Source organism: Hermetia illucens, chromosome 1 (genome assembly GCF_905115235.1).
Source record: "Hermetia illucens chromosome 1, iHerIll2.2.curated.20191125, whole genome shotgun sequence".
NCBI lineage: Eukaryota > Metazoa > Arthropoda > Insecta > Diptera > Stratiomyidae > Hermetia > Hermetia illucens.
This window is the reverse complement of record NC_051849.1, coordinates 119,215,042-119,234,978: the sequence shown is the minus strand read 5'-3', so window position 1 is coordinate 119,234,978 and position 19,937 is coordinate 119,215,042. Positions and strand designations below refer to the sequence as shown.

General features: G+C 42.7%; 1 protein-coding gene across 1 annotated transcript in view; it reads left to right on the top strand.

The window, feature by feature from the left end:
* LOC119661164 (myotubularin-related protein 8) overlaps nucleotides 1-19,937 on the top strand; it is a 167,021-nt gene that overhangs the window by 95,566 nt on the left and 51,518 nt on the right. Inside the window, exons 6-8 of the mRNA XM_038070380.1 lie at nucleotides 5,554-5,783; nucleotides 5,846-5,981; nucleotides 6,032-6,112. Coding sequence (XP_037926308.1) covers nucleotides 5,554-5,783; nucleotides 5,846-5,981; nucleotides 6,032-6,112 — 447 coding nt within the window. The remainder of the gene's footprint in view (nucleotides 1-5,553; nucleotides 5,784-5,845; nucleotides 5,982-6,031; nucleotides 6,113-19,937) is intronic.

The following is a 19,937-nucleotide window of genomic DNA, read 5'->3' as shown; positions in this document are numbered from 1 at the left end:
CTTCAGAGCAGTGCAAATTTTTCCTTTCGATGTCACTTCATCGAGAGCCTTACATTGTATGTAGATCTCATGTTTTTAGGCACGCACTGTGGCATTCTCCCCAAGTGAGTTTTTCACTTGAGTGCGAAAGTAGTCAGTTTTGCCACCACTGGATCTTTTCAGCTCGAACATGAGATCTCCTTTCTGGGTTCTTCGGATTCTGTTCACATTTCCGCTCAGATCTTTTAGGTCGGGATCAGCTTCGACCTTTTTGAGTATCGCCGCGTAGGACAGATTGCCCTTACTGGAGATAACAATCGCATCTGGACGAGTTCGCACTTTTGCTTTTCGTTTCGCTTTTTCGTTGGTAAATTTAGTCCATCCATCGTTTTCGTTCGTCTTGGGCTTCGCAACACTGGGCGAGTTTCCTAGATTCGCTGTACACTTTCCTCCTTCAGAGCTGTTGGTGTTGGTTTTCAGAATGTCCTGTCCGCCTTTTTTTCTCTTAGGCGCCTGCTGATTATTTAAAGGATCATCATCATCAACGGCGCAATAACCGGTATCCGGTCTAGGCCTGCCTTAATAAGGAACTCCAGACATCCCGGTTTTGCGCCGAGGTCCACCAATTCGATATCCCTAAAAGCTGTCTGGCGTCCTGGCCCACGCCATCGCTCCATCTTAGGCAGGGTCTGCCTCGTCTTCTTTTCCTACCATATATATTGCCCTTATAGACTTTCCGGGTGGGATCATCTTCATCCATACGGATTAAGTGACCCGCCCACCGTAACCTATTGAGCCGGATTTTATCCACAACCGGACGGTCATGGTATCGCTCATAGATTTCGTCATTGTGTAGGCTACGGAATCGTCCATCCTCATGTAGGGGGCCAAAAATTCTTCGGAGGATTCTTCTCTCGAACGCGGCCAAGAGTTCGCAATTTTTCTTGCTAAGAACCCAAGTTTCCGAGGAATACATGAGGACTGGCAAGATCATAGTCTTGTACAGTAAGAGCTTTGACCCTATGGTGAGACGTTTCGAGCGGAACAGTCTTTGTAAGCTGAAGTAGGCTCTGTTGGCTGACAACCTTGCGCGGATTTCATCATCGTAGTTGTTATCGGTTGTGATTTTCGACCCTAGATAGGAGAAATTGTCAACGGTCTCAAAGTTGTATTCCCCTATCCTTATTCTTCCTGTTTGAGCAGTGCGGTTTGATGTTGTTGGTTGATTCGTCTTCGGTGCTGACGTTGCCACCATGTATTTTGTCTTGCCTTCATTGATGTGCAGCCCAAGATCTCGCGCCGCCTGCTCGATCTGGATGAAGGCAGTTTGAACGTCTCGGGTGGTTCTTCCCATGATGTCGATATCGTCAGCACAGGCCAGTAGTTGGGTGGACTTGAAGAGGATCGTACCTCTTGCATTCACCTCAGCATCGCGGATCACCTTCTCGAGGGCCAGGTTAAAGAGGACGCATGATAGCGCATCCCCTTGTCGTAGACCGTTGTTGGTGTCAAATGGTCTTGAGAGTGATCCTGCTGATTTTATCTGGCCTCGCACATTGGTCAGGGTCAGCCTAGTCAGTCTTATTAATTTCGTCGGGATACCGAATTCTCTCATGGCTGTGTACAGTTTTACCCTGGCTATGCTATCATAGGCGGCTTTAAAGTCGATGAACAGATGGTGCAACTGTTGTCCATATTCCAACAGTTTTTCCATCGCTTGCCGCAGAGAGAAAATCTGATCTGTTGCTGATTTGCCTGGAGTGAAGCCTCTTTGGTATGGGCCAATGATGTTCTGGGCGTATGGGACTATCCGGCCTAGCAAGATAGCGGAGAATATCTTATAGATGGTACTCAGCAACGTGATACCTCTATAATTGCTGCACTGTGTGATATCTCCCTTTTTATGTATGAGACAGATAATGCCTCGTTGCCAATCGTCAGGCATTATGACTTATGATTTTTTAGCCGATGAATTGTACGGACTGTTTCTCCTAAACTTGGTGGTGGCAGTATTTGTCCGTCGTCTTCAGTTGGCGGGACCTCCAACTCGCCGATGTTCTGGTTGTTCAGTAGCTCATCAAAGTACTCAACCCATCGCTCTAATATGCCCATTCTGTCGAAAATCAGATTTCCCTCTTTGTCTCGGCAGGATGAGCATCGAGGTGTATAAGGCTTCATCCTGCTGACTTGTTGGTAAAACTTGCGCGCCTGGTGCGGTTGCTCCCTGTACTTTTCTAGTTCACAGACTTGTTGGTTCTCCCAGGCTTCCTTTTTCCGTCTGTGAAGTCGCTTCTCCGCTCGACGGAGTTCGTGATAAGTCTCTGCGCGTGCCCGCGTTCTTCGAGAATGCAACATTACTCGGTATGCGGCATTCTTCCGTTCCGTTGCTAGCTTACATTCATCGTCAAACCAGCCGTTCCGACTCCTTTTGCGGCTGGGGCCAAGTATATTTGTGGCCGTATCCATGATAACGTTCTTCAGGTGGTTGTGAAGATCATTAGTTGATGCTTCATCTCCAGGTCCTCTATTGACTGCGGTTATTGCGGCATCCATTTCCCTCTTATAGGTGTCGCGGAGGGTTGTGTTGTGGATGGCTTCAGTGTTCACTCTCACCTGATTGTCAGAGGGGATTCTAGGTGGTATTGTTATTCGAGCTCGGAGCACCATGCCAACGAGATAGTGATCCGAGTCTATATTGGCCCCCCTATATGTTCTGACATTCATCAAGGCTGAGAGGTGGCGGCGTTCGATCAACACGTGGTCAATTTGGTTGAAAGTGGTCCCGTCTGAAGAGGCCCACGTATGTTTGTGGACCGCTTTCCGCGCAAACCAGGTACTTCCAACAACCATTTCGTGTGACCCTGCTAATTGAATAGTCCGCAGTCCGTTATCATTTGTTTTTTCGTGTAAGCTATGGGAGCCAACGTATCGCCTGAATACGGGCTCCTTCCCTACTTGGCTGTTAAAATCCCCAAGTATGATTTTGATATCATATCTGGGACAGGCTTCGAGGGTTCTTTCTACTGCCTCGTAGAAGGTATCCTTCTCCGACTCTGCAGTCTCCTCTGTAGGGGCGTGAACGTTTATGAGGCTTATATTTCTAAACTTGCCTCGCAAGCGCAGAGTGCATAGCCGTTCGCTTATACTTTCAAAGCCGATAACAGCAGGTTTCATTTTTTGGCTGACTAAGAAACCTACTCCGAGCACATGGTTTACTGGATGGCCGCTATAATATATGGTGTAGTGGCTCTTCTCCAGGAAACCGGTCCCTGTCCATCGCATCTCTTGCAACGCTGTTACATCAGCCCTATATTGGGACAGGGTATCGGCTAGCTGCTTATCAGCTTCATCTCTGTACAGGGAGCGCACGTTCCATGAGAAAATGCGCAAATCGTTCTTCCTTTGTCGTTGCCGGGTCCGTCGTTTTAAAATCCGTCCTATCCGAGGCTCCTGTTGTGGCTTCGTAACAGGTTGTTTTCCGTGTAGGGTTGTCAGCCCTACCCAACCCCCAACCTGGAGGACCAGTTGGTACAATTTGTCCCGTTTTTAGGCGCGGGAGACTCGCCTTCATCCTTCTCCGTCTGCAGCTTTTCGTCAAGAAAGAGCTCCCAGCGGTCACCACGTGGAGGTGGAGATAGGGTTTGGTAGTAGAGCTGTTGGTGTTGGTTCAGCAGGCATTTCCCAGGTTTTATGCTCCATCGTGGGTACCAATCCACGTTTCGCCCCGGGACCTATACTACCCTTTGACCACCCCAGGATCCCCCTCTTTTTCACGTACTCGTTTATTTCGCCGGGATTCGATGATAGTACGATTAGGCGTCACTTGGGTCGCCTGTGATACTGTTGGCATAGCGGGGTTCGGCGTATCCTTATTATTCTTTTCCCCCACCTATGATCTATTATAGAGAACTCTAATAGCCCTCACCATATTCTTTATGGCTTGGTGCACGTTGTGCTTGTCATTGATAAACTCGGACAGCTCAACTATTTTTGCCCCAAGCTGGGTGAAGGGTAATTCCTCCGAATCGGGACTCTGCTCCCTATAAGTCCCGGCAGGGTTACTCCTTTTACATGGTCCTTCACTTTTGGCGTTTATTAACCTTGCCTGTACTTTATCCTTCATCGTCTTTGGCATTGGTGGAGACCTCAAAGTTGATGAGCTTCTTTTGAATGGATCCCTTCCTTGTTCCTAGAGCACCTCCTGCTGTCGAGCATCTTGAACATGTGCGGTGGGTGTTGTCATGGTTTTTGTTGTCCAAAAATCTGCCTTTACTTCATCTTTGTTTGCTCTTGTTATTGGTGTTCTCGGTAAGGTCGTACTTTGCTTGAACACCTCCGTCTCCAGATCCAAATCACTTGTAGCATTATATGCCAAGGTGGCCAAGTTGTCCACCACCGAGGCATTGCGGTCGAGGGATATCGACGACCGGGAGGCCACTTGCTCACTCCCACAGCTTTATACTGATGAAGGGAGTAAGTTGCTCCCGAAATATATATATACATAATAAAATAAAATTGTAGTTTGGAGTAAGCTACTGGTCTATCAATTTTAGACTTAACTACAAACAGAAGGCAATATCTAACATTTTATTTCTAAATTAGTCTGAAGAGCCATGAGGGAACATTCCCAAGATCAGTACTCATCCTTATTTCCTCAGCTTCAGTTCAGTTCAGAAGTCTACAGACTACCAAATATAGCCGTGCGGGGTAACTATCATACAAAAGGTTTCGATTAGCAATACCCGAAGGTGGTCTTAGTTTGTCATAGGTTTAAGGACGAGTGCGTTTTACAGACATATTCTCACAAACTATAACAATCCATATTCGATCAGGGCCTTGAAGTGTGTTAGAGCACTTCATTCAAAACTGTAACGGTACACACTGCAGTACATTGTAGGTGACAATGTGTTCAGCATTGCGCTCGTCCGAGATTATTACCGTGATTTGACTCAGGTACTCGTTCACAGCTGAATCGACTGGTATCCGACGTCAAATCGCGATATAATTCTCACTGCCACCAGCGAGATTCGAACCTTCCGTACGACAGCCTTGTGTTCTAACCACGCAGCTATCCTCACAAACTATCCAGCCGAAAAATCTGAAAATAATATTATATTACTGCATTCTTCCGCGTGAAATTATTGAACTACAAAAAATAAAATTCATTATCACATTGCAATAAACAATCAGGCATACACAATGCGCGTAGAATACGAGCTATGTACAAATGGAGCCGCGTACATCCGAATATTCTTACATAGCAAATCCATTAAGCTTTATATATCTAGAGCAATGACTTTTCGACTTATTTCTGCTGACTGTGGCATCCCTAAGTTCAGTTTGATGGTTTTGTATAAGCTTTTAAAAAATTGGTTTGTTGAATAAAATAATTCGTTTAGAACTAAATTCATCTACCTAAATAGGTAAATTTTTAAATTAGAACTTTCATGCACATTCTAAAAAAGTATTAAACAAACTTATGTATGACTATATGCAAATCAACAAACTGTACTGTTTTAATTTTTAAAATTTCTAAAGTAATTTATCCGAATAAATATTGATCTTTTTTTTCAGATAAATGCAATGGCAAATAGGGCAACTGGAAAGGGATATGAAAATGAGGCTTTCTACGAAAATATCAAGTTTCAATTTTTGGGAATTGAAAACATTCACGTTATGCGGTCCAGCCTGCAAAAGCTTATCGAGGCATGTGAGCAAAAGTCACTTACAATGAGTGGGCTTTTAAATACGTTAGAATCTACAGGATGGTTAAAACATATTCGTTCTATTTTGGAGACATCTAGGTAGAAATTTTGTTTCTTTAAAAATTTGAAAAAGAATTGCTACAAATGAATTTATATCACAGATTCATAGCTAATGCAGTAAATAATGGGATATCTGTGGTTGTTCATTGTTCAGATGGATGGGACAGAACAGCTCAAGTTTGTTCTATGGCCGCGATTATGTTAGATCCATTTTATAGGACTATTGAAGGATTTCAGGTTTGCAAGAGTTTTCATATCCCAACATAGTAATCTTACTTTCTTTTTAGGTGTTAATTGAAAAAGATTGGCTGGCATTTGGTTATAAATTTAGCGATAGATGTGGCCATTTACAAATGGATTCCAAAGAGGTTCGTATTTCACTTTTTTTTTCAACTAATCCTTTTAGACAAAATCGGAAAGTAAGAAGCATTTCAAAGACAATGTCCTAATCATTAATTACTGCCTAAATATGCAGGGTGGTTTCGGTTTAGGAATTGTTCTCAGAAATGATATCATAACGCTGAATTAATTATGAAATCGTTGATCACAGAGAAATTTATTTGAATTTATATGAAGGCTGGCCTGAAAAGGCGATGTATTTAAAAATAATAGCAATTTTATTTTGTCTAACGAAACCTTATTGAAATCGGTTCAATGTCCGTCTGTCTGCTCGTGCGTCGGTCACAAGAGATTTACTTCGAAACCGCCGGAGATGTCGTTATGTTTGGTTAGTTGCATCAATTTCGTTGGGTTTAAGGAACATATGCGAAAGGGGGAGCATTTTTGTTTCAGGATATGGTCATGCGGGGTGTCAAATGAAAGAGTTCAATCAGCACTTTTACAAAATGATTTTATTTCTGATGTTGAGTGAAACCCAGGGGAATGAAGATTCAAAATGTGTGCCCAAAAAAGTGAAACAGTTCTCGTTCTTCTAACCTGCCCAATCAAAAAATCTGAAAATCATAGTGGTACATCTATACAAAATCTAAGCCTCAAAATATATCCCATTACGGTATCTGCTTATATAAAGTTTATAACGGCATATTACTATATTTTAGAAATTTATCGACTTTTACCCTTAAATCCTAAAACTACACGCACGATTGTAATTAATAATATGGTACACAATTTTGGAAGGTTTGAAGAAAATGCAGCTATTATTAACAAAGTTATTTATATATGGTTGCTTTTCAACCCTTGGTGAGGTATAGCGGGTCAACCACATCTACGTGCCATCGCTCACGGTTCCCTGAAATGCGCTTCAGTTCCCCCACGACTTCCCGAGACGCTCACACTCGTCCTTTACTTTTCTGCGCTAAATGCCCTTGGGCCGACCCACCCGTCGGCCATTTTAGGAGAGTGGATTCCACTGCATGGCATATTTCCCCTCCTTAACGTGTTACCTATCCATTGCCACTTCCGTCTACCTGTCACATCGCATACGAGTGCCAAGCCTGTGCGCCAACCAAGTTGTTCGTTTGAGATAGTGTCAGGCTAGCATAACCCGATGATACAATAGGTTCAGCCGTTTGCGAGTAAATGAGGGTTGACAGACAGACATACTCGTATATAGCAACATAGAAAGAACGCTAGCACAGAACAGCCTCAACTTCATGTTAGTGTTGAAATAACTTCATTTTTAGATTTTAGACAGGGCAGCGAAAGCCGATCTGGTACTGTTAATGCGTTGGGCAACATTTAGTTCGATGCCGCCATCAGAAGAAACCACGCTTCCCACAAATACAACTTCATCGACGCTTTCGATGCTCTGCCCCTTAATGTAGATAGGGAGACTACCATGACCCGTCAAACAGAAAACCTTGGTTTTTGTAGTTTTTGTTGTAGTCCGACTCCACTTAACATTTTTTTCAAATCCAGAGCCATTTAGTTGTGAGGTGTGAGGGCAAACAGATGTCATCAGCGTAGTCGAGGCGTTTAAGGAAAGATGTCATCGTCCATTGAATTCCTCCACGTCCTCCGGACGGCAACATTAAAAGCGTCACAAATAAAAAGAAGACATAATATTAATGACAACATGCAACCTTGGCGGACTTTGCTTTCAATCTCAAAATCGTCCGAGATTTTACCTCGGTGCAACACGTGAGAGTTTCCACCATCGTATGTTACTCTGATAATAGCTATTAGTCTCTCTAGAATGCCTTTCCTACGTAGAGCACTCCAGATACACTCACTGTTCACGCTATCGAAAGCTTTCTCGGAGTCGATGAAGAGCAGGCACAACGAAGATCTAAATTCCGCGCACTGTTCCAAAATGATCCGTAGTGGTGATGTGTTCAATGCAGGAGGGTGCGTAACGGAACCCAGCATGCTCTCTTTCGATCAACCTTTCGACATGTTCTTTGATGAGTTCCAAGATTATTTTAGCTATTATCTGTGCGACGACAGGGAGCACGACGATACCCCTCCAATTGTCACAATCAAAACGTGTGCCCTTCTTTGGAATCTTAACGATTACCCCCTTCTTCCACTCTCTGGGGATTCCCAAGAATTCCGTAGGAGTAGAAGCAGCAGAGCTGCAGTGACTTCAGGTGCAGCGATAAATAACTCTGCAGGGAGAACGTCAAGTCCAGTGGCTTTATTCCATTTGAGTGCATTGATGGCCGAAATGATATCCCTTGTGGTTGGAAAAGCAATCCGTATCCGCATGTTACGATGACTAGCCATTTCATTCACAAGAGGAGGAACTTCACCGGATGTAATACGGTTCAGGACTCTAGTGAAGTATTCTTTCCATCTCTTCAGAAGTCGACCGTTGACTTCCTTTACAGGACTATGGAAAGATTTGCGACCACATACAATCATCATTGCGATCTGCGGTAATAACAAATTCTCCTTTGTCACACCGTACACGTGCACTACGCTCAACTGTTCAGGATTTCGCTTGGTTTAGGAGTTTGAGCGCGTCACGCCCGCGATCACTCGCAGCGGTCAGTAGAGCCTTCAATCCCTTTCGTTCATCGATCCGCTTACACGACTCTGCCGTCAGTCAAATCTTATGATGCCCCTTCGACTGCACTTGGACACTGGCCAAGTTCGCGCACTAGTTCCTGGAGTACAATTCGATGACCGTGGTTACGTCGCGTCGTCCAGGACTGCCGAAACGTAGATCCGAAACGACGGGGTTCTGGCTCATGGAAATTCTGGGAGAAAAAACTTAACTTACTACTTACTCAGGTCTCGTTCTTGGCACAATAAAAACTCACTCGCGTTTACACTTTTAATTACTTACGCTTTTTATTTACTCAACCACTTATCTTGTAATCTAATTCTACTTTACAATATTCAATCTCTAATGACCGTCTGGATAGCTGAGTGGTTAGAGCACAAGGCTGTCGTACGGAAGGTCGCGGTTCAAATCTCACTGGTGGCAGTAGGATTTGTATCGTGCTTTGACGTCGGATACCAGTCGACACAGGTGCGAATGAGTAGCTGAGTCAAATCAGGGTAATAATCTTGGGCGACCGCAATGCTGACCACTTTGTCTCCTACAATGTACTGCAGTGTGTACCGTTACGGTCTTGAATGAAGTGCTCTAACACACTTCAAGGCCCTGATCCAATTGGAATGTTGCGCCAACGATTATTATTATTATTCATGCGGTCATTACCGCAAGTGAGTTGGAGAGTTTCCCGAGTTTCGAGCGGTGAGTGCGGACTTGTCTGCTGTGCGACGAAACAGTTAAAGCAACGTACCACAAGGTCACACGCAGCATGTTATGTTGACACTACGGAAGAGACATATAGTTATGTTGACACGACGGAAGAGGCTAAGTGCGCAATCATGTAAGCGGTTAATTGGCTCTGGTCCAAAGATCGGTTGACGTAGGAAGTTATGAGAGGCCGTTTAAATCGGTGAAAAGGCCATTTTTTATGAGCGGCCCAGTGCTCATCGATATTCTCAGGCTCGTTCTTCTTTTTCTCCAGCCTTTGTCCTATTCACACGCGGGGTCGGCTCTTCGTGATCGGTTTCGCCATTTTTCTCTATCGAATGCCTGATCTGGGTGCAATTTTGAGGCTTCTAAATCCCCATCCAGCGTATCAAGCCACCGTTGTTTCGGCCTGCCTTTTGGACGTTTACCATCGACTTCAATGTTCAGACCAATCTTGGCAAGTGAATTCTCGTTAGCACGAATTGTGTGACCATACCCTCGAAGACGCTTCTCTCGCAACTTTTCCACGATCGGTGCAACCCCATAACGATCGCGGATATCCTCATTTCGGATGTGATCGAAACGTGTGACGCCACAAGTCCAACGTACCATATTGGTCTTCATTACCGCAAGATGGCGTCCATTGTCTTTTATAGTTGGCCAACACTAAGAACCATAGAGAGCGACAGGACGGACAACATTGCGGTAAATTTTAGATTTGAGACGTTCGTTGATACGTCGATCACAAAGAACACCAGTTGTGGAACGCCACTTCATCCAGGTTGCGTTAATACGTGAAGCAATTTCATAACGCAGTTCTCCATTGGCTGATAGCGTTGATCCGAGGTATTTAATTCGCTCACTTCTGGGCAGATCACTGCCGCTAACAGTGATTGTGCCTGTTTCATGGGGATCGGTCGTCGAAAATTCCATTTTGTTTAGATTCAATCTGAGATCGTGTTGCATGAGGCGAACATTCCATTTTTGGACACGTTGCTCGAGATCATTTTTGCTATGTGATGCTAGGAAAACATCATCTGCATAAAGCAGTGTGTAGGGCGCTGGACGTTGGATATCCCGTGTGACGGTGTCCATAACAAGAACAAAGAGGGATGTTGAGAGGACGCTTCTTTGATGAACACCAACAGAGACACGATGCGGTTTTGATACACCCGCCATACTTCGTACTTTACTTTTCGGATCGTAGTAGAGCAATTTAACCCAGCGCACGAGTTCTTCTGGTACTAAGATACCAGATGAGTTCGTGTGGCACATGGTCAAACGCTTTCTCCAGATCTAGAAAGGCAATGTAAAGAAGGCGATACTTCTCACGGTGTTTCTCCATGAGTAACCGCGCAGCGTGTATTGTATCAGTAGTTCTGCAGTTTTTGACAAATCCGGCTTGATTCACGGTTATTTCAACGATTTCGCGAATACGGTTGTCAAGAATGCATTCAAAAATCTTCATGGCACCCGTGTTGGACCGCAACACCACGCCTAGGCCCGAAGGTCTCTTCTCGCTTGACCATAATCACAACTCCCATGAAACTCCCACTAGGGGGCCAACCGCAATCAACCGAGCTGTACTCACATGCAACGGGAGTTCACCCAAAATATGAGAGTCCAGGGGCTATCCCGGTTCCTATGGTACCAGTATACCCTTGGTAAGGTTTCGTGGCCAAATTGCCACTTTAGATGAGTCCCCGTGCAGACTCGGGTCTGATCGCCTTGATTAGGCCTTTGTAGCATTCACCTACTACATCATGGCCGGTAATCCAAAGTGAGTACAGCGTCTCCCGGTGCCACCACTATGGAGGTTCTCCTCGGCCACTTGGTTTTGGTTTGGCCGACAGGGTTGCCGCCCCGTCTTCCTCACCGCCACCTCTGAGCACCATCAGTTGCGCTGACAGTTAAATCCTTGGGGTTTTAACGTAGGTAAATGTCGTGGAGACTTAATCCTACGGTCTACTTAAGACACGGATTGATTTTGGGACCACAATCAGAGCCCCGCTGTGACAAGCAACAACGGTACCAGTCTATACCAAGTGCATGGTTTAGCATTTATACTGGTGGATGCAAGACCTTCCTAAATCTCTACCGAACTAAGGAGTACGGCACCCGTGTTGAAACGCAACACCACGCCGAGGCTCTAAGGTCTCTTCTCGCTTGAGCATCACCAACAGCCCCCATGAAGCTCCCACAAGGGGGCAAACCACAAACAACCGAGCTGTACGACAGGAATTCTCCCGAAGTATATGAGTCCAGGGTCTACCCCGGTTCCTACGGTACCAGTACACCCCTGGTAAGGTTTCGTGACCAATTTGCCACTTCAGATGAGTCCCCGTGCAGACTCGGATCTGATCACCCTGATTAAGCCTTGGAGCATTCTCCTACTGCATCACGGCCGGCAAGCCAATGCGATACAGCGTTTCCCGGTGCCACCACGTGGAGGTTCTCCTCGACCACTTGGTTTTGGTTTAGCCGACAGGGTTGCCGCCCCGTCTCACCGCCACCTCTGAGCACCAGTTGCGCTGACATGTAGAACTGGTCCAAATGTCGGTAATGATTGTGGAAGTGGAGGATGAGCAAATTCTTCAGTTGAAATCTGCTCGAAGCATTCTCACCATCTATCCGTTGGGGCTCGACGGTCGGTAAGCAAAATACCGTTCTTGTGATTAACGCAACAGAAGTGTTCGATATCCTGCGTACCTTCGTTACGGCTTTTAGCAAGTCGATACAGATCTCTCTCGCCGTAAAGATTTTTGTGATGGTTCGCTCGGGTGACAGCGACTGCTTTCTTTGTTTCCCGGTTGGCATTCTTATAAATTTGCCAATTGGCCGGTGTTTTATCGTCTAGAAATTTGTGGTAGAGGCGTTTCTTTTCACGAACCTTCATTTCAACATCATTCCAAAGCCAAGTTTCTCGGTTGATATACCGCTTACCCGGCTTGGTGCAGTGGCCGCTTTGTGGATCGTATCTATCATTTGGTTCCGTGATTCTTCCACATTCGTAATGGTCGGCAATCGTATGAGTGAGATCGTTTCTTCTTTCTTCTCATCAAATTGCCACCATTTAATGCGCCGCGGGCCAGTGCGTTCCTCACGCTGTTTTATCGGTGGTTTAATTCGCACAACGGCAATCAATCTTCGATGTTGAGGTGCGATGGTCTCATACGGAGTGACTTTGCAATCAATGACAGTGGTAAAATGTCGGCGACTTATGGGAATATAATCGATTTGCGTTTTACTGCTCCCACTATAAAATGTAGGAAGATGAGGCAATCGTTTGATGCGAAGACCGTGTTTCTCTATCACATGTCCGAGCAAGGTGTTGTCGGATCCCACCTTAGCATTCAGATCACCCATCACGATCACAATGTCATCTTTAAGAAACTTCCCCTGAACCGCGTTTAATTGCTCGTAGAAAGCATCATTTTCCACTATTTCGGAAGGCTCCTTTGGAGCGTAGCATTGTATAATTGTGATGCATCTTACCCTGTATCGAAATCTAGCAATTAGAAGTCTGTCAGAAACCGGCACCCAGGTCAAGAGAGCGCACCTTGCGGTAGCCGTCAAAAGCAACCCGACACCGTCGTGCGTATAAAAGCACATTGCTGCAAGAAAGGTTTCGTGTCTGAGTACAAAAGCACAGTGCCGCAAGAAGGAGAGGAGTACCCTCGAGAGTCCCATCATCTTCGGTTAGGCCCAAAATATCGCTGGAATTCCAGCTCAAGTTGGAGAAAGCGACCATTCTGAAGACCCTCACTACCGTTGCCGAGAAACATGCGCACATTCCAGAAACCAATCATATTCCATTCTCGATAGCCAAAAGTCGTTGCCGTGAGGTTAGTACCTATTGGAGGCGTTGTTGACGTTTCGGTAGCAAAAGAGTTTCAAAATTTGAAGGTTGCTTGTCCACAAATTTAAAAGTTATAGGTTTTTCGTAAATTATTAATACGTAAATGGTAGCAACATAAGATTTCAGAGATAAGAGATGTTTGTTTTTTGTTTTTAATTTACGTACGCGGTTTTGTGCACGGTGTAAAGTGGAAATGCATGAAGATGCGTTAGATCAATTTATCAATGCACAAATGTGTACCCTAGAGTTTAGAAAAATATTGTGGAAAATTTTGTATTCTTAGCTACAAACTTGCATAGTGAGTTGCTCATATAAGATAAATACAAAATCTTTTACCTGAAGCGCCGAGCTTCCGTATTCTGACTTGTTTTTGCTTTTGTGTGAAACAAAGTAAAGTGAAAATATTCAGGTACATGCGAACAATTTAGATATGTATTCAAGTATCAGTATGCGATAGTAAGCAATGTTTGTTTGTTTAGATGGTGAATAATATTATGTCTTCAATATGTGTATAAATCTGAAAATTTGAAAATATGTTTATGAAACTAAAAGAAAAACGTGCGTGAATGTGCCTCAGTTAAAAGGAACACAAAATCTTCGAGGGGCAGGGAGAGGCAAGTACAGTTGGTCTGAAGGTAAACAACAACAAAATCAAAATTCTCAATCTGACGGTGGTCGTCGCACTCTTCTATTTGCTCTAATGGGCAGAACATCGAAGACGATCAATTTGTATATCTAGGGAGCACGGTTTCTACGGACGGTGGCACCAAACTGGATGTCGCTCGATGCATTAACAGTGCTAGATCCGTCTTCATTGCCTTGTCTAAAATCTAGAAATGAAGTTATTTCAACACCAACGTTGAGAATGTTTTGTGTTAATGCTCTTTCTGTGTTGTTATTTGGGAGTAGCACATGAAAAGTGATGCTCATTGTGAACGAAGAGCTCTTAGACTTTGTGAACACACCGGTCTGCGCCACATCATATATAAAAGGGAAGTAATAGTAGATAGGTCATACATTCAAGGAGAGGCAAGAATTGCGTTACTGGCTATGCCATGCAGTGCCATCCACTATCTCAAGATGTCCGACAGGTGGGTCTCCCCAAGAGCACTTGAGGTAAAACAGTGCAGGAGAGGGGCAAGCGACGGGTCCTGGGAGGAGTCGCATATCAACGTGCCGTGAACGATAGCGCGTAAGCATGGTTTACTCACTATGCCTTATCAAGGGGTAAAATGCAACCACAACAAAGTCAAATAAAGGATGATACAAAGCATAATAATGGAAGTAGTCCTGCAATTAATAATAAAGTTATAATAAATCAAAATTTCAAATTTGGTATGAATTTACTATCCGGAAGTTACGTTCGACATGTATACAGCAGAAGCTCATAAGAAAACATCTTATTTTGACTTTTTAGCTTTTTATTAAGGTTTTCTTTGAAGCAAAATCTTACTTAAATCGATTCAATGTCTATCATACCCGATTTACTCATAAATAGATGCACCTATTGTCACGAAATTTGATGGGAACGTATGGGCTACGAATCTCTTTAGATATGGCAAGTGGCGCCATTTAACGTTTTATATGTATATGAAAAGGGGGTACACAGTTCACAGAATATGGCCGCGTGTATCAAATGAAAAGGTTCAGTTAGTACTTTTCGAAACTGATTCTATCTTTGATAGAAATACAAGGGAGTGATAGCCCAAAATGTGTGCCCCAAAAAGTGAAACAGGTCTCGTCCTCAGAATCTACCTAATCGAAAAATTTTAAAAAAAAATCAGAATGGTGCATCCATTATAGATCTAGGCCTCGAAATACATCTCATTCTGATAACTACATGAATAAAGTTAATAATCATATATTACCATATTTTAGAAATTTACCCACAAGCCGCCCGTAAGTTCATGGTAGAAGTACATAATTTGGCATCAATGCAACCGATAATTTGGGAAGTTTAAAGGAACACCAATCAATATTAATAAGATCATAGAAACTGGAACTTTTCCATTTCATGGGGATTTATGGCACTAGGAGGCGTGTATGAAAATTCCAAAGTAAAGTGAGCTTATGTGGACGGGGTCATAGAGGCATTTTATTCTCCCCTTTTTAATTTTTTTTAGTTATTTGTATATCAGTCTACTCGAGATACATCAATATAGTATGTATATGTATATGTTAATGAAGTTTGCGGGTTGTCCGAATTTAGATGGATTATACAGTATAATATACAGTAAGTTCGTTGTTGCCAGTGATATTCAATTTACTTACGTATATGTACAGATGCTTTTGCACGGAGTAAAGTGTAGATATGTATGCTATGTATCTTTGTAGTGTAAGCACCAATAAGCGGTAATGAATAATCTCCATTTGTGTAGGATGAGCATAATAGTTATGCCTTTAATATGCACATATACCTCGAAGTTTGGAAATATATGGAGAACTATTTTGAATTTCTAGCTGATTGTTTCCGATATTCCGACTTGTTTAGTTATTTGTATGTCAGTATCAGTTTGAAACGATACATACATATTCAGGGTAGCGCAAAAGTTTCTAGACCCTTATATGAAAAAATTGGCGTCATTTTGGGTTGGGTTTAAAGGGGGCTCCCCATACATGCAAAATGCGACTGTATTTTCTTTTCATAGAATATGGCCCTATTGAGTATCAGATGAAAGAGTGGAAGGGAGTGAGAGACGAAAATGTGTGCCTCAGAAAGTGTAACAGCTCAAGTTCTCGCAACCTATTCAACTAAAAAATCTAAAAAAATAATCACCATCATATCTACTTGAAATCTAACCCTCAAAATACATCCTTTTCCGATATCTGCTCAAATAAAGGTAATAATTAAATATTACCATATTTTAGGACTTTTCTCGAAAACACCCCTTAAGTTTATGTATAATGGATAATATAGGGCATAATTCTGAACACTGAAGGCAATTCAGTTGTTATTAACATAGTAGTAGGAGGTCAATTTTTTTTTAACTCGCTTGAATTTATGGTTCTCCAAAACATGTATAACGTCATCTTCATGATCGTTGTGATTATTTTATGGCTACAGTAAGTGCATACACCTGGAAGTTTGAAAATATATGAAGGATTATTTTGAATTGTTAGTTATGTATGAAGAATTAAGATGAACAGAAAACTTTTATACCTGGGCCGTCTTGCTTCCGGTATTGCAACTTGTTTATAAGCTTCAGGTGGAGGAGGAGCACACAAAACGAAAATTCCCTCAATAAGATGTGAAATTAACAATTGACAATGTTTGCTATTGTTTTATAAAACAACTTTAAGTCCATATATTCAATGTATCGAAGTGACATTTTTGAGCGACAGCGATGGGGAATATCCAAATCCAAAGACGAGTAGAAATTTAAAGGTTGCATTGGCTTAGCTACAACAAGGATCCAGAAGAACATCGTTTAAAAATTGACTTTATCGGAAGGAGGAAATGTGGAGATAAGAAGAGAAATTGTGGAGCAGCGAAATTTTTCGCAGAAGCTAAAAGAAACATACATAACATAACGTGATTAAACGGCTGAATGCATCCACATTCGATCAACGAAATGTGGTGATAGATATTTAAATAATATGTGAAGCCTTTACTTTCCATAAAGAACGTCGGCGATTGAATTTGTGGTAGAATTGCAAAACCTTGACCTGGCTAATGATAATGCCTGTGGTCGAGCCCGCTCTACAGACGCTGTGGATACAACTGATTTGCGCGTCTTCCACTGGCGAACACTATTTTATATTATGTATGATCCTAGTGTTTGCATCATGTGTCAACAATATCTATTGATTTATGGACCGAGGACATGCAGAATGGAGCTCAATCGTATACAATTTTGACAACTTACGAAGCCATTTATTAGCACTTCACAAACTCTTCTGAATTGAATCCCACAAAGAACCTCTGGTCTAAGTTGAAGAAGAGTGTGTGTACGGAGCTCATCACCAAAAATAGGCAGGATCGAACGAATATTGGGTGAGTCGGATGCAATTTCGGCAATGGATCTGAAAGATTAATATGAAAGGCAGCAAATTTTGGACTGCATAAAACAAGTCGGAATACCGGTAATTGGACGCTTCGAGTATAAAGGCTTTAGGTCTAAGATATGCATATATACGTGCATATCAAGCCATAAATATTGTGCTCATCTTAAATAAACAAGAACTGCCTATTACCGTATACTGATGCATACGTATATATGTACGCATCTAATTTGATCTAAGACATCTTCTTGCAATTCACCTTTACTCCGTGCACAAAATCATACGTATATGTACGTAAAATAAAAACCGCTGGTACCAATGTACACACATGTCTATAATATTAATTACTACCCGCAAGCTTCATTAGCACATACAGATACATACACATGTCGGTCTAGAGGAATTGACACTGATATACAAATAACTAAAAAAGCTGAAAAAGGAAAACTAAAATGTCCCCGCCGTTCATATAAGTTCACTTTATATGGAGATGACGTCATACGTCAAATTTACGTGATATGCGACACTTTTACCTTCTACAACTTTGGTTTTAATAGGTGGATTCCCTTCAAACTTTTTTTTTCTTCATGAGATAGTGGCGTTTGGCACGAAGATTCCGATAGAGACTCCGATCATCCCATACTATTGTTATCATGACTATCCTGCAAATTACTTGGCACGATGCGTGGTACGAAACTAGCTAAATATGGCATTGGTGTTGGTGGATCCGTTGTTAGTTCAATGAATGTTTGTTCAATATTGTGGTTGGCGTCAATGTTGATGTCGTTAGTGATGGTAGGGTAATATGCGTTCTATGATTTCCTATGCTGTTGTCAAATTCTGTACTTCTGAGATGAACTCAAGGGTGGTTTTCTGGTAAATTTCTTAAATATGGTAATATACGATTATTGACTTTATTTGTACAGATATGGGAATAAGATGTATTTTGACACCTAGATTCGTATAGATGCACTATTCAGATTCTTTGGGTTGGGTAGGTTCTGAGAATTAGTTTTTGGGCTCACATTTTCAGCCCTCATTCCCTTATAATTACCCAGCATCAGAAATAAGATCAGTTTCTTCTTCTTTTTCTTCAATCTTTGTCCGGTTCACAGTTTCGAAAAGTACAAATCGACCCTTTTCGTTTGAAACTCTACATGACCAGATTCTGTGAAAAAAATACACTCTTATTTTAACAGAAACCATAACAAAATTAACGAATTTAACAGGACCAATGGAATACGTGTCATGCAGTAGTTAAAACCGAATGAACACGTTGTATATATACTATCAAAGCAATCGTACAACTGTTAAAGTGATATATGAATTTGCAGCATTCAATTCTGTTAGCTTAGAGTGGCCTAGACTTCCTTGCTCGAAGATATCACAAAACACGCAGTTACATTATTCCGCAAAATGTAACTTTAATCGCTCTATTAGTTTTATCCCTAACATGCATCCTCTTTAACCTGGCCCTGGAGAAAGTGATCCGTGATGCTGAGGTAAATACAAGAGGTACGATCCTCTTTAAGTCCACCCAACTACTGGCCTATGCTGACGATATCGACATCATGGGAAGAACCACCCGGGACGTGCAAAGTGCCTTCATCCAAATCGAGTAGGCGGCGCGAGATCTTGGGCTGCACATCAATGAAGGCAAGACAAAATATATGGTGGCAACTTCAGCACCGAAAACCAACCATCCAACAACATCAAAGCGCACTGGTCTAACGGGAAGAATAAAGATAGGAGAATACAACTTTGAGACCGTTGATAATTTCTCCTATCTAGGGTCGAAAATTACAACCGATAACAGCTACGATGATGAAATCTGCGTACGGTTGTTATCAGCCAACAGAGCCTATTTCACCTTACAAAAACTGTTCCACTCGAAACATCTCACCATAGGGTCAAAACTCTTACTGTATAAGACAATGATCTTGCAAGTCCTCATGTATTCCTCGGAAACTTGGGTTCTTAGCAAGAAAAATTGCGAACTCTTGGCCGCGTTCGAGAGAAGAATCCTCCGAAGAATTTTTGGCCCCCTACATGAGGATGGACGATTCGGTAGCTTCCATAACGACGAAATCTTTTATAATCTATATAATCGTTGTAGTTAAAATCCAGCGCAATAGGTTATTATTATTATTCTGTTAAGGGAAAGTCGCACCGCGTCCTTGAAGAACTATTGTGCCCCTTTTACTGATTATAGTGTACCTATTGATCATAGTATCTCAAGCAGGCCTGTAACCGTTAGGAACTTTAGTATGTTCCCTACTTCCACATCTTTCAGCTTTGCATCTGGTATTAAGTGTTCTCCCAGATGTCTCGACCTACTTTGCACAAGTGCCGGACGTGTATAGAGGTTTCGTCCTCCTCCTCACAAAACCTGCAGGCAGTGTCCGTAGATATCCCTAGCTTCCCTAGGTGATAGTTCAGCCGACAATGACCAGTGAGAATTCCCACTATGATTCGGAGATTCTTTTTAGTGAGGTTTAAGCAATCCTTTGTGTGCATGGGTTCGTATCCCCCAATAAGCACCCTGGACTGCTCCATCCCTGGTAGGCCCGCCCAATATAGTTCCTTCAACCATTTCTTAGATTCATAGCCATGAAATCGTTTCCGATTCCACAGAAGGGTTCTGGCCCGTGTAAAGGCGTTT